At 36.5% G+C, this 12,438-nt stretch overlaps 3 protein-coding genes across 4 annotated transcripts in view; all 3 read left to right on the forward strand.

Annotated features, from left to right (window-relative positions):
* The window catches only part of polr2i (RNA polymerase II subunit I), a 4,668-nt gene extending 3,226 nt beyond the window's left edge, over positions 1-1,442 (forward strand). Inside the window, exon 6 of the mRNA XM_016516014.1 lies at positions 1,137-1,442. Coding sequence (XP_016371500.1) covers positions 1,137-1,199 — 63 coding nt within the window. The 3' untranslated portion in view covers positions 1,200-1,442. The remainder of the gene's footprint in view (positions 1-1,136) is intronic.
* Positions 1,443-2,344: 902 nt separating this feature from the next.
* pglyrp5 (peptidoglycan recognition protein 5) lies at positions 2,345-5,588 on the forward strand. 2 transcript variants are annotated; one of them, XM_016516034.1, is made up of 5 exons: positions 2,345-2,411; positions 2,766-2,926; positions 3,016-3,196; positions 4,806-4,924; positions 5,178-5,588. In XM_016516034.1, exons 2-5 carry the CDS (start codon positions 2,884-2,886, stop codon positions 5,360-5,362), a joined length of 528 nt encoding a protein of 175 aa, XP_016371520.1. In that variant the 5' UTR covers positions 2,345-2,411; positions 2,766-2,883; the 3' UTR covers positions 5,363-5,588. The 2 variants fall into 2 exon arrangements, with proteins under 2 accessions (XP_016371520.1, XP_016371513.1); XM_016516027.1 differs by having other exon boundaries at positions 3,013-3,196; positions 5,178-5,587.
* Positions 5,589-7,239: 1,651 nt separating this feature from the next.
* LOC107711108 (forkhead box protein G1-like) lies at positions 7,240-8,391 on the forward strand. The gene has a single exon (XM_016516047.1). It carries the CDS (start codon positions 7,240-7,242, stop codon positions 8,389-8,391), a length of 1,152 nt encoding a protein of 383 aa, XP_016371533.1.
* Positions 8,392-12,438: the final 4,047 nt, after the last annotated feature.

Genomic DNA, 12,438 nt, shown 5'->3' on the forward strand with positions numbered 1-12,438 from the left:
ACTTGTGATGTTTTCTATATGGGATGATTAGCCTAATCCTCATGAACACGTGACGCTAGACATGATGGCACTTTAATGGCAGAGTAAGAGATTTCTGGTAGCTAATGTTGATATTTGAAATCACCAAAACAAACACGCCCCTACCCCAAAAGGGTCTTGCCCCTATTTTGATAGCTCCGCCCCACATATACGTACGCAACCCAGGCAACGATTAGTTCTGTGAAACAAAGCAAAACCAATGTTATACCGTGTCTACGAACGTGAGCAGCTCGGCGCAACAAATCCCCGACAGAAAGCTGCTGCCGGGTTCTATTTATGACGTGCTGACACATTTCAAATGGTTTTCAACGGTCGTTTGACCTCTTTCTCGCGTCCAGTGTAGGCAGACTTTAGTTGTTGTAGACACGGTGTTACTCACCTGTTGAGAAGAAACAAAGCAACCTCGGCGTCCGATCGCAGGCCTCCGCTCCTTGAGTTCTCTCCAGCGCTGGAAAGCTGATCCGATATTTACACGGGTCCTACTTCTTGCCTTATCGTTCCGCAGACGTTTTCCTCTTTTGTTTTTTATCCGCCATCTCTATCTTTCTGTCGCTCGGCTCGGCTAATGTCCGTCCCATGCACTGAACGCGCTCTCCTCCACATCATGAGTAGACACGCCCCTTATTGCTGATTGGCTACAAGTTTGTTTTGCGATTCGGCCCAAATCAGTTTTTAAAGCGTTTTTGAAAAATCACTTACTCTGCCTTTAATAACTGCACTAAAAATAAATTTTTTAAACAGTTTAAAACTAAAACACCGAATTAAACATGGAATTTTGAAGCAGACAGACTGAAATCGCATTTGCTTGTAAAATGTACTCCAATAATCATTTATATCTTCAAAAATATTTTTTACAGTGTGTTTGTTGAACACTGTTCTCCTCTAATAACAGTAACTCTCATGCACATTATACATTGTATCCACGTGACAGATTTTTTTGACTGGTACTAAATGTTTGAAATGGTAAAAAAGGTCTTTATTTTGGCTTTAAATATTTAAAATAAAATAAATTCCCGTATGTGATTTTTAATTACAGCAATATCATAAATACTATCTAGGATAAAACTGAACTTTGTGTTTTGGTTTTCTGAATGCAGGATGCCATGAGGCTTTACTATGTCTGCACCGCCCCACACTGCGGCCACAGATGGACAGAATGAAGAGGATAAAGTCATTATTGTTCCATTCCTGAACATTATTTCTCAGTTTATGGGACGTCTGTTGTGGAGTGGACGTGTTTTGGCGGTGACCCAACTGTAGGTCATTGATGCAATGTGAATAAACTGGTGTTTAATTTTAGTTGTGAATTTTAGTGTGAGATTCATGCGCAAACACCAGCGACTCGTCCTTTGACGCAGTGTTTATAGTTTTTCATTTTAATTCTACACAGTGTATTTTTTTTTTGAAGGTTTGTAATAAAAGATTACAAAAAGTAAGTTGAGTTTTTATTTTGAAAAGTTGTCGTTTTGAGTTTGGATTCTGGGTACAGTTTTTATTCCATGGTAGCTTGGAGTAGGACTGCACAGTTAATTGAAATAAAACCAAAATGTGATATGACTTTGTGTGATTATCAAAATTGCGATTTAATTCATTAAATATGAGCTGAGTGTTTCAGAGTGAAGCGCAACACCGTGTTCTTTTTGCACACAAGCAGATCATGATCTGTTGTTTTCAGCTGGGTTCAAATTAAATGCTACTCCACACAAACTCTGAAACTCATCTCTGCATCTGCTCTGAGTTTGGCTCGCTTTTAATGTGCACTTGGGAATGCAACCAATGCTCCATGCAACAACCAACCTCACAAACTTGTAATGAGAAGAGCTTATAAAGTTGCTATTGTTAAAACAAGAGAAGAGTTAAGGGCTCTCCGGTTTCCTGCCAGAACAAAAGCTTGATGGTTCAACATTTGGAAAGGAAGAAATGAAGACGGCCATAAATATTTGTTTGTAATTTTACAGTTGTACTGTAAAAATGATTTTTCTTAAATACTCGTTTTGAATTATCACAGTGAATGTTACAATATTTTTTAAAATATTTGCATTTAGTAATAAAAACAATTATTTTATAGTTTTATTAATAGTGTATAATCATCAAACGTTTGACTATATATTGTACAGTCGAACAAATAAGCACAACAAACCTGTAGCAATTTTTATCAGAAAAAAACGCAATTAAATTACATTTCTCTCAGTTGTGTGTGGAGAGTATAAAGTGAAAACCCGGACTGGATTTGGCGTTGAGTGACTACGGAATGCTTTAAAAGCTCTCGGTCCGCTCCAGTCATATAAGCTGCTCCTGGCCGGAGTTTCCGAGTCCTCCTGGAAAGTTTGTAAAAGTCGTAATAACAACGTCTGGTCAAATGTTTCTCAGACGTAAGATACTCCGTATTAATGTCTTGTTACATAAAACAATTTCACCCTGGCAATCATGCTGTAGTTCTGAAAATCAGCAAGGCTCTGCCTCTGGCTCAATGCAATCACAGTACAAATTAATTTATCATCAACAAGAGAATATTCACACTTTTTCCCACTGTACTTAGAGAAGTGGTTGTGTAACTGCACGAAACGTTAACGCAAGTGACTGCCTCTTTTTATGTTAAGCAACTCTGCCAAGTTGTTACTTCTGTTATTTTTGCAATGGTAAAATATCGCCTATTCATAGTGGCATTTCCATTATGATCTATAAAAAGCCCGTGCAGTATAGAATTTCTTCATTTCTGCCTGTAGGACCCACGACCTGAATTTCTGCACGAGACAGGAAAGTACGCGGAAGCTCAACATATTAGTCCCTCCCAGCCATTCAGGGCTATTAAACGCTTGCAAGTCATGTACATTCGCCGGGAATATGAACGGACACACACCTGGAGAGCCCGTGGATATGAACGCAGGTAAAAGCAACCGTCCACAAGCGATCGAGCGCATAGCCTATATGAAGTGTTTAGCATGTTTATCTGATCGCACTGTTGTTTCGCAGTGGCTGTAGTGTGTCGTCGTGCTTGGAACGCCGTGGAACCTCGGGACAGGACAGAGATGAAGAGTCCCGCACAGACTGTGATCATTCACCACACAGCGCTCCGGTACTGCGACAGCGTCTCTCAGCTCGCTCACATCCAACACATGCACATGCAAGAGCGGGGCTTCGACGATATCGGTTACAAGTAAGATAACAAAACACTACATTTAATATCGGACCGTTCTTTATATCACAGTGTAATTAAGCTCTTAATATAGTTTGTAATTCAGTCATTCTTGAGACGTGGGACAAAACAGGTCCAGCAAGGGTAACCGCTATTAGCTTTAAAAAATAAAAATATTTTCCATTTTAAACGTCATGAGGGATTAATAATAATAGAATGTATTTAACACAATTATCACCTTCAATTTAATTTTCTCATTATTATACCAAACCTGTGTTTCTTAATGTCCTCTCACTACATCTAAAACAGTGTGTCCACAGAGAAGGGTTCAATCATTCATATGCAATAAAATGGATAAAAATGTTTTTTTTAATGATGAAAAATAGCTTGTTTTATATGATATGTCAACACCATCTTCCAATTTCTGAGGAAATTATTTGAAATATTTAGATAATATTTAGATAATTTTATTCTCCTGAAGCAGGTTCCATTAGCATCTAGCATCAACAGAAAAAAATAAAATGGCTGCTACATGAACTCCATTGGTTTTGTGAAAGAAATGCCAAATTTGTCAACACCGTCAGATGTCACCACCATTAGATTTTGTGTTCCAATGATATACCAAATACTTAAATGTGACTCTTGAATAAAAGCTTTATAAACAACAACATACTCACTGTTTGTTGTGTTTGTTTTAATACAGTAACTGACTGATTCAATGTATTTGATAGTTAAAATGACTACAAATTCAGGTTTTCGTCACCTCCGTCAGATGTGTCAACTCCGTCAGTTTGTATCAAAGCATAGCTCAGTAGCTTAGTACATATAAGATACATAAATGTAGTTTCATTTGTCTGAGTACAAGGTTTTTTTTTTTCAATTTTGCACCCTGTTTTGTCCCACTTCTCAAAAATGACTGAAATTTTATTTTGCAGAAATGCTTGTAGATAAACGTTCTTTGCATAAAAGGGCAATTCAATAGTATTGTCTGAATTTTGAATTTCAATATTTTAACATGATGACTAGCCTGTATCATTCAGTATCACGTTATATGGATCAGTGACATTGCTCTCTTTTTGTTCAAGTTTGCTTAGTTAATAAAAATACAATGCGATTTAAATAACGTAACTAAATAATACCTACTTGAAGGATGTTTTCTATTTCAGTTTCTAAAAAAACACAAATGTCTAGGTGGTGTAACTGTAAAAATAATTTTTTTTCTCATTAATAGACAGAACTTCTTTAAGTAATATTGGAACAATGCATTTATTATTATTAGGCCTACTATTAAAACAAATAAAAGCAAAACAGAAGCAGTTCTAATTTAAAATATTATGAATATTCCAAAGTAAAAGTCATGAGGTGTAACCAATATATAGGACGCCATTTTGTTGTCATTTATTTATATATATATATATATATATATATATATAAACTTAATACAAATAGTCTCCTGTAGATCCTCAAGACTTTGTCTAAAGGTGTTTTATTCATTTATTTATTCATTAATAATCACATATTTTCATCTTTTTTACAAAAAGTCATGTTTTGTCCTGTTTAAATTCTGCTGACATAACAAAGCTGGCTCCAGTTTATACATTACACATCCACTCTGTCTGTCTTTCTCCAGCTTTCTGATCTCTGGAGATGGGATGGTGTATGAAGGGCGAGGATGGGGGATTGTAGGGGCCCATGCAAAGGAACACAACTTCAATTCTGTTGGCATCGCGTTCATGGGCAACTTCAACGGTGAGAACGCGTCTACTTCTATTATCACATTAAATTTCATGTTTTAATTATTGTACTTTGTGGTGTTCACACTATATATTATTTATTGTTCTGTTGTGATGTTTAGTGGGTTTGTAAATAGAAATAGAGATCGTGCATAAGAATTTAATTGTACTTTGGCAATGAAGTAATGACTTGTCTAAATGAAGCAAACTATACAATACAAATGAACAAAAATACACACATTATAAAGAAAATTTCTATTTGCCTGTAGATGAAATGCCCAGTTCTGCATCACTGTCTGCTCTGCTGAGATTGCTGCACATTGGAGTGCTTCACGGTCATATACGGCCCAATTTTGTGCTTGTGGGACACAGAGACGTGGCAAAAACTGAGTGTCCGGGGGAATATTTATACGCTCTACTACCAAAACTAAGAGACCAGTTACAAAACCAATGACCTCTTTTCTATGCATATATGTTGCATTAAATCCCTGCTGTGTGTGTAGCAATGTGTGAATGTGAAAATGTATGATAGGTTTAATTTTGCTCTAAAATTACATGTTACAGTCTTGTGTGCCTTGTTAAAATCCCTTATTAAAATCTCCTAAAGTAATACTAATGGATTGATTTTGATCAAAATTTGGAACCAATCCTGAAGGGCATAATTAAGAGTCCTACTGGGGAATTAAATTATGAAAAATAGAAAATTCTGTTTATCCAGTAAGAAGATTCATCTTTTTGATTCCTTTAGGATTGGATACAAATTATAATAGAAATCCTATATTAACAGTCCTTTATGATTTATGGATGAGAGATATTTTACAGATGATTTCTTTAAAGATTAGACTTCTTGAAATCTCCTAAATCACAATTAAGTTATAATTTATCGATTCTCCATACCGAAAAACCTCACATAGTTCATATGGACTGTACAGTAGCGTGCAATAAATTAGTAATCAGGTGTGGCCATTAGGGCGAGGGTGTCAGATATCCTAAAAAATGAAGAGGTTTGCAAATATGCCTGTCTGTTTTTGAAGCCTTTTTGTCCCAGTGACATGTCTATTTGATGTTGTGCATCAATGTCTTTTTATGAGGCACTGCCTGTGCCTGTGTTTTAATCATTAAACTCATTTTTATTGTTACTGTTTGCCCTATTGTATTTCCTCTTTCACCTAATTTTACATATTAATATTCAATAATATGTATAAATATAATTATTTTACTTTGTCTATTTAGTCATTGCACTTTTACTATTCTACTTTGTTAGTTTTGCAGTTGCATATGTACATATATACCCTCAACTAATACACAGATTATTTAAATATATTAAACTGGAAATTATCACTCCACATAATGGCACTAAAAGCCATCAGTTAGGATTAGTTTAACCAGTTACAAATGAGCATGGTGACCATCACACTGTTAGGTTCATATAGGAGAAGATGCAAGCACAGAATCCAAAAATTAAGGATTCTGAATTACATAACAAAAATGTAAAACTCATTTGCAAATTCTTCTTTCTAGTCATTTAAATTGCAGTTAAGTTAATGTATGAAAAAAATGACTGGTAACTGTCATCTGAATAGGGAGTTGCTCTTGTTTAATTTGATATAAAAAATCCACCTTTCGTGTATTTTAACATAAAACTAATTTTCATTTCTACAGTAGGCTAAATTCATGCGCAAAATTTAAAACGCGTGTTTTCTAATGGTATAGATTGTAAAAACAGTACTCTCTGTATAGACGTTAATTTAAAGTTTAGGAAGTAGATTTCAAAACAACGTTCACTTGAAGCAGACAAATACATTATATCAAAGTCTGAAACACATAATGTTATAGATGTGTTTCAACACTCCCCAGTCTAAATGTAGGTCTACTTCCTTCATTAGGCTATATCTACTGTATATTTTGCCCGATGTGCACGACACGCTCCCTTATGGAGCCGAGGGCATCCTCCAGAGATTAGGGTTCATGTCCATCTTAAGCTGTTTGTTTACTCACATCTCCAAGTGTTGTCGTATATCGGAACCCCAGCATAACGTCTTTTTGCCTCACTCGTTTCTGACAGGCATTCAGTCAGAGATGAATGTGTAAACAGAAGGGCGGTCTCAGGTGAGAGGCTTGAGTTTCACCGGCTTCCGAAGTGTTATAATTGAGCCTTCGAGTTCATCGATCAGTCAGAGAGATTGGCTGTGCTGGAAACTTATCAGATCTTTGTTTTGTTTTCATCGAGCGCTTCTGAAGAATGAACGGGTTTTTTGGGTTTTGGTGCCACTTTGGTTGAACTTTTAAGTTCTGTCGGACACCTTTAGGAGCGTGTTTGTATTGTTAAACATGGAGGAAGTAAAAGCCCCCGTGGGTTTTTTCCACAAGTCTTCATTCAGCATCAGCAGCTTACTGCTCCGACACGAGCGAGCGAGAACCGACGCTACCGCCGCGCCCGAAGCACCGCGCTCTCGCGCCGCAAAGCCACCCGCGCGCTCCATTCTGTCAAATGACAGAAAAGACGAGTCGATTCGAGAGCGGAACGAATTAGCGACCAGACCGGATAAAAAAGAGGTAGTTGCTGGAGAGCCAAGGTGTGAAGGAACTGATGGACAGGAGAAGAAGAGTAAACCCGATAAGCCTCCGTTCAGTTATAACGCGCTTATCATGATGGCCATCCGCCAGAGTCCGGAGCGACGGCTCACCCTCAACGGCATCTATGAGTTCATCATGGGCAACTTCCCGTACTACCGAGAAAACAGGCAGGGCTGGCAGAACTCCATCCGACACAACCTGAGCCTTAACAAGTGCTTCGTCAAGGTCCCGCGCCACTACGATGACCCTGGAAAAGGCAACTACTGGATGCTGGACCCGTCCAGTGATGATGTGTTCATCGGTGGAACCACCGGAAAACTCAGGCGCCGGTCTACAGCGGCGTCCCGAGCCAAGCTGGCCATGAAGAGAGGCGCGCGACTGACCTCCATGTCCACCACCGCCGGACTGGCGTTCGCAGGATCGTTTTACTGGCCCGTCCCGCCTTTCGTGACCTTCCAGCATCGTCACCCGAACCCCGCGGCTCACCACAAAAACTACGCCGCGTCGGTTCTGTCCCAAAGCTCGCGCCACTTCAGCTCGGTCGGTCCCGCAGCGGAAAGACTCCTTCTCCCGTCCGGCCAAGAGGCAACTTATTATGGAATGGGTTGTGAACAGATGACCTCCGCCTCCTCCTTCGCCACATCTGCCTCTGTGCCTCTGCCTCTCTCTGCGCCCTGCTCTTTTAATTTACTCTCCAATCAGTCCAGTTACTTTTACTCTCATCAGGTGCCTCACACAGCGGGACTGTCACCATGGTCGCAAGAGGAACCGTACATCTCCAAAACAGCTCCTTCTGGACAGTTTTTCCCGGGAAAGCCATCTCCTTCTTCTGGATACATTGGAGGACTATGTACAGACATTCCCAATTATTTCCCTCATTTTAACACAGCCAGCTCCATGCACTGAAAAGCTTGCAATTTGTTTTTCAGCTGTTTGATAAAAAAGCTTTTTATCTTTTAAAGTAGGCCTATTTATTATTATTATTATTATTACACTGTCAGGTCAAAAGTTTGGAATAATTAAGGTTCTTTTGTTTTTGAAAAAGTCTTCTACACAAAAATATAGTAAAAACAGTAATTATGTAGTATTATATGATAAATAGTATTATGAAATATTATTACAATTTAAAATAACTGTTTTCTATTTTGATATTCATTTTAAAATGTAATTTATTCCTGGCAATACTCCATTTATCAGTGTCACATGATCTTTTAGAAATCATTCTAATATGCTGATTTGGTGCTTTTTTGTATCAATTATTATTGGTGCTCAATTGTTAATAATGTTTCTTGTTATTATTATCAATGTTGAAAACATTGTTTTTGCTGCTTAATATTTTTGTAGCAACCGATACATTTTTTTAGAATTATTTTATGAATAGAAAGTTCAAAGGAACAACATTTATTTGACATAGAAATAGAAACTTTTGCAACATTATAAATGTCTGTCACTTTTGGTCATTTTAATGTGTCCTTGCTGAATAAAATGAGAAATGTTTCTTAAGCAGAAAATCAGCATATTAGAATGATTTCTGAATGATCATGTGACACTGAAGACTGATGAAAATTCAGCTTTGACATCAAGGAAATAAATTGAATTTTACAATATATTCAAATTGTAATAATATTGTACAATATTACTATTTCTACTGTATTTTTCATCCTATCAATGCAGCCTTGATGAACATAAGAGACTTAAAAATATATATATTTTTTAATATATTTTAATTATTCCAATTATTTTGACCTGTAGTGTATTATTACCAAGCAGTTCACGTGCAATATTTTTTATGCATTAGTTTCATGAGAGGCCAAATATTTGTGGCCAAAACAAATACAATTTTCTTTTGCAATTTTCAGCTTCAAAAATCACAAATAAATTCCACTGGAACAAAACTTGTTACCCAAAGTGTTTTAAGCAAATGACGGCAACATGTTGAGCTAAAAACAGTGCACTGAAAAAAAGGAAGTAGCTAAAGGAAACAATCATGTTTTGTTCTGCTAACCACATATGATTTTAAAGCATTTTGATGCTATCTTGTTTGAGAACAGGGTTTGTTTGTTTTTTAAGATGGCGCAGAGTAGTTTGGGTGACTTGTATGTAGAATGCAAAAAGATTAACTGCATGATTCTGTCCGGTGTTTTTCCATATGTCAGGTGTCTTCGTGTTCAGCATTTACAGTCACTCACATAATCCTGACTGTGTGACTATTTCATCCAATGAATTAGCTTTACACAGCCTGCAGGTCTTGGCCTGTAATTTTGTCTTGGTCCAAACATGTATCCACTTAAAGGAAATAAATGTTTTGGAGGAACAGACCTTTGTTGTTCATGACAATTAATTTGCCACCTTGGAATTATAAGGTTCTATCTTCATTCCGAGTGGTTTTGTGATATTGAGCTTCAAAGTTTTTGCATTCCATAAAATGATATGTCTCTTTCATACAAGAAAATGACAGACCCTAAATGTACTCTAAATGTACAATATTTAATACAATATTCACATTTTTGGAACAGGTCAAATGCAGATAGAACCTTCTAATTCTAAAAAATAATTTTCCGCTTGGAATTGTATGGTATACTTTTCAAGAAACACAAACAGTTTACTTATATGTTTTAAACCATTCAATTAGTGCTGTAACAATGTATTGACATGTATGAGAAAGGTAATGCTTTCTATGACATTTATTTCATATTATAGGATGAATAATTGTTTTCTTATTCAAGTTAAGCATAAAATGCAGTGCTAAATATTTGTCCAGTGCCGATGTTACTTTTAGGTATATTTTGGATAATTATGCACATTATTGCAGGAACAGTTTGAGCAGCTACTGTAATACATCTGACCAGGACTTTATTCCACAGAAAGTGGGACAGGTAAAATGGCTTTCTCTTTCAGATCTCAGTATGGCTGAGATAACCTGCTAACTTATTGCTTATTGTTGAAATTAAGACCTTATCAATTAAATTGTTGACTATTTGACCTTTAAGGCTTATAGTAAAATGTAAGACATTTTAAGACTTTAAACTGCAAGAAAACAGACAATGCTTCAGCAAAGTTTATCACAAAATGTAACCCTTAAATGGATTAACGTTTCGCCAATCATAGGCTACATAGGCCTAATGGTGCGTTCAAGTCATGTGGGATAGATCGTATTTACGAGTTGAATGCACATGAACGCCACCACAAAGTCGTTATTACGAGTGGGAAACTCAACACTTTCTTTAAGCCCCGAGTTTCCGAGTTGGGGTCGTGTCAGTGAGAAACATGGCGGAATCGATGGATGCAACGTCTGTAGTTGACGGTCAATTTCTGTTTAAATTGATAGTTTAGTGGGTTGTCAGTGACAAGTACTGTAGAACTGCATGTCTGACAGAGGAGACAGAGAGATTGCTAAAGTAAAACATAAATCACAATACTTATAGGTATTAAGCAGTGACATTGTCAGGCTTTTTATTTACAAAAAATAAGCTTTTTGGATGTGGAAGGATTGTAATATAACAATTAATAACAAGTTTTTATGCGATACAGATTAAAGTGGCTTCATAAATTACTTTTTAAAAATATTAAAAACGCAAAACACACCTGATGCGAATTCTTTGCTCTTCATTTTCTATAAGCAGAGTTAACAGACCCTGTTGTATTTTCTTGTAATTTATTAAAAGAAGGTACACCGCCATCTTGTGCCGACTAAACTGACTTGAACGCACCTGACGTCGTAATTACGACTTGTCAACTCGTAAGTACGAACGTCCCAGGAGGACTTGAACGCAGCATAATATAGGGTCTTTAGCTTCCCGGACCTATAACACGGATCCGGATGGATATTTCTCCTGATATTTTAATAACAATTACAAAAAGAATAAGATAAAGCATAGGCCTATTTCGTTACCTTTTTAAACTGGGAAGGGTTCAATTAGAGCAGATGATTTTACCACCACTGTCATCGTCAGAACGCATTTATTCAGCATCTGGCTCATATTCGCGATCTCAAACATATTCTCTTTTACAATGACTTCAAAATCAATATTTTGATCGCTATATTCACCACATCCACCATCAAATGACAGTGACAATTATATTTCATTGCGTTCAGTAATTGCTCTGCAGTAAAGCAATTCAAGCCAGTTCAATTATTGCAGATGATATTATGTTCCATTATTATTATGTTATATATTATGTTATGTTATGATATTATGGTTTTATGAAAAATCACGTCATCATTGTGTATCAAACAGTGCCACTTTGAGGAATAAAGGTGAATTGCACTTAGTGAGTCATCAGACATTTAATTATTGTTGTGCAGGAAAAATATAGCTTAGGCCTACTTACACTATTACATACCTCGATTCGCTAGCAACCCAGTACACTTTTTACAAAATAAGTAAATAAATATAATAATACAAAATAAAGAAATAAAAAAATTAAATATAAAAAAACAGACGTTCTTTTTTATATATATATATTTTTTTTGTTATATTGTTTTTTGTTATATTGTTCAATCAATGAATAGATTGGTTGATGTTTGACTTGAAGAAATGAATGAGGGGGAGGGTAGTCGACGACGTCCCGGCTCGCTAAAGACCCGAGGCATGTATTGAAGGGATAATAAACATTGAAAAATTATTCACTGACTATATATGATTAAAAATGTATTACAATTAAAATATTTCACATTTAATCTTTCCTGCTGTTACAAAGCAGTCCGGCGACATGACAATGAAAGTTTATCCTGATTGGTCCTTTTGTGTGCATTGGAAGTGCTGATTGGCTCACAGATAGAACCTTATCGGTCTTTGTCAGGTGACCTCACACTCACGAGAATCGAAGTGCATTTTGGGTATCGCCGCCATTTGTAAGGTATCAAAGCCGAGGTGTTCTGTAGTTGGAGAATTGTCTTTTTCATTTGATTTAAAATGGTACGTTCTTGTTGTGTTAAAGTCTGCAATAGTG

The sequence above is a fragment of the Sinocyclocheilus rhinocerous genome, unplaced genomic scaffold (assembly GCF_001515625.1).
Source record: "Sinocyclocheilus rhinocerous isolate Xijiao unplaced genomic scaffold, SAMN03320098_v1.1 scaffold943, whole genome shotgun sequence".
In the NCBI taxonomy this organism is placed as follows: domain Eukaryota; kingdom Metazoa; phylum Chordata; class Actinopteri; order Cypriniformes; family Cyprinidae; genus Sinocyclocheilus; species Sinocyclocheilus rhinocerous.

What these genes read in the sequence shown, in the direction of transcription:
- pglyrp5 (XM_016516027.1), top strand. Translation starts at nt 2,884, where the DNA reads ATGAACGGACACACACCTGGAGAGCCCGTGGATATGAACGCAG. An exon ending in GCCCGTGGATATGAACGCAG is followed by an intron (nt 2,927 to 3,012) that starts GTAAAAGCAACC and finishes GTTGTTTCGCAG; the next exon opens with TGGCTGTAGTGTGTCGTCGT. An exon ending in GTTCATGGGCAACTTCAACG is followed by an intron (nt 4,925 to 5,177) that starts GTGAGAACGCGT and finishes ATTTGCCTGTAG; the next exon opens with ATGAAATGCCCAGTTCTGCA.
- LOC107711108 (XM_016516047.1), top strand. Translation starts at nt 7,240, where the DNA reads ATGGAGGAAGTAAAAGCCCCCGTGGGTTTTTTCCACAAGTCTTCATTC.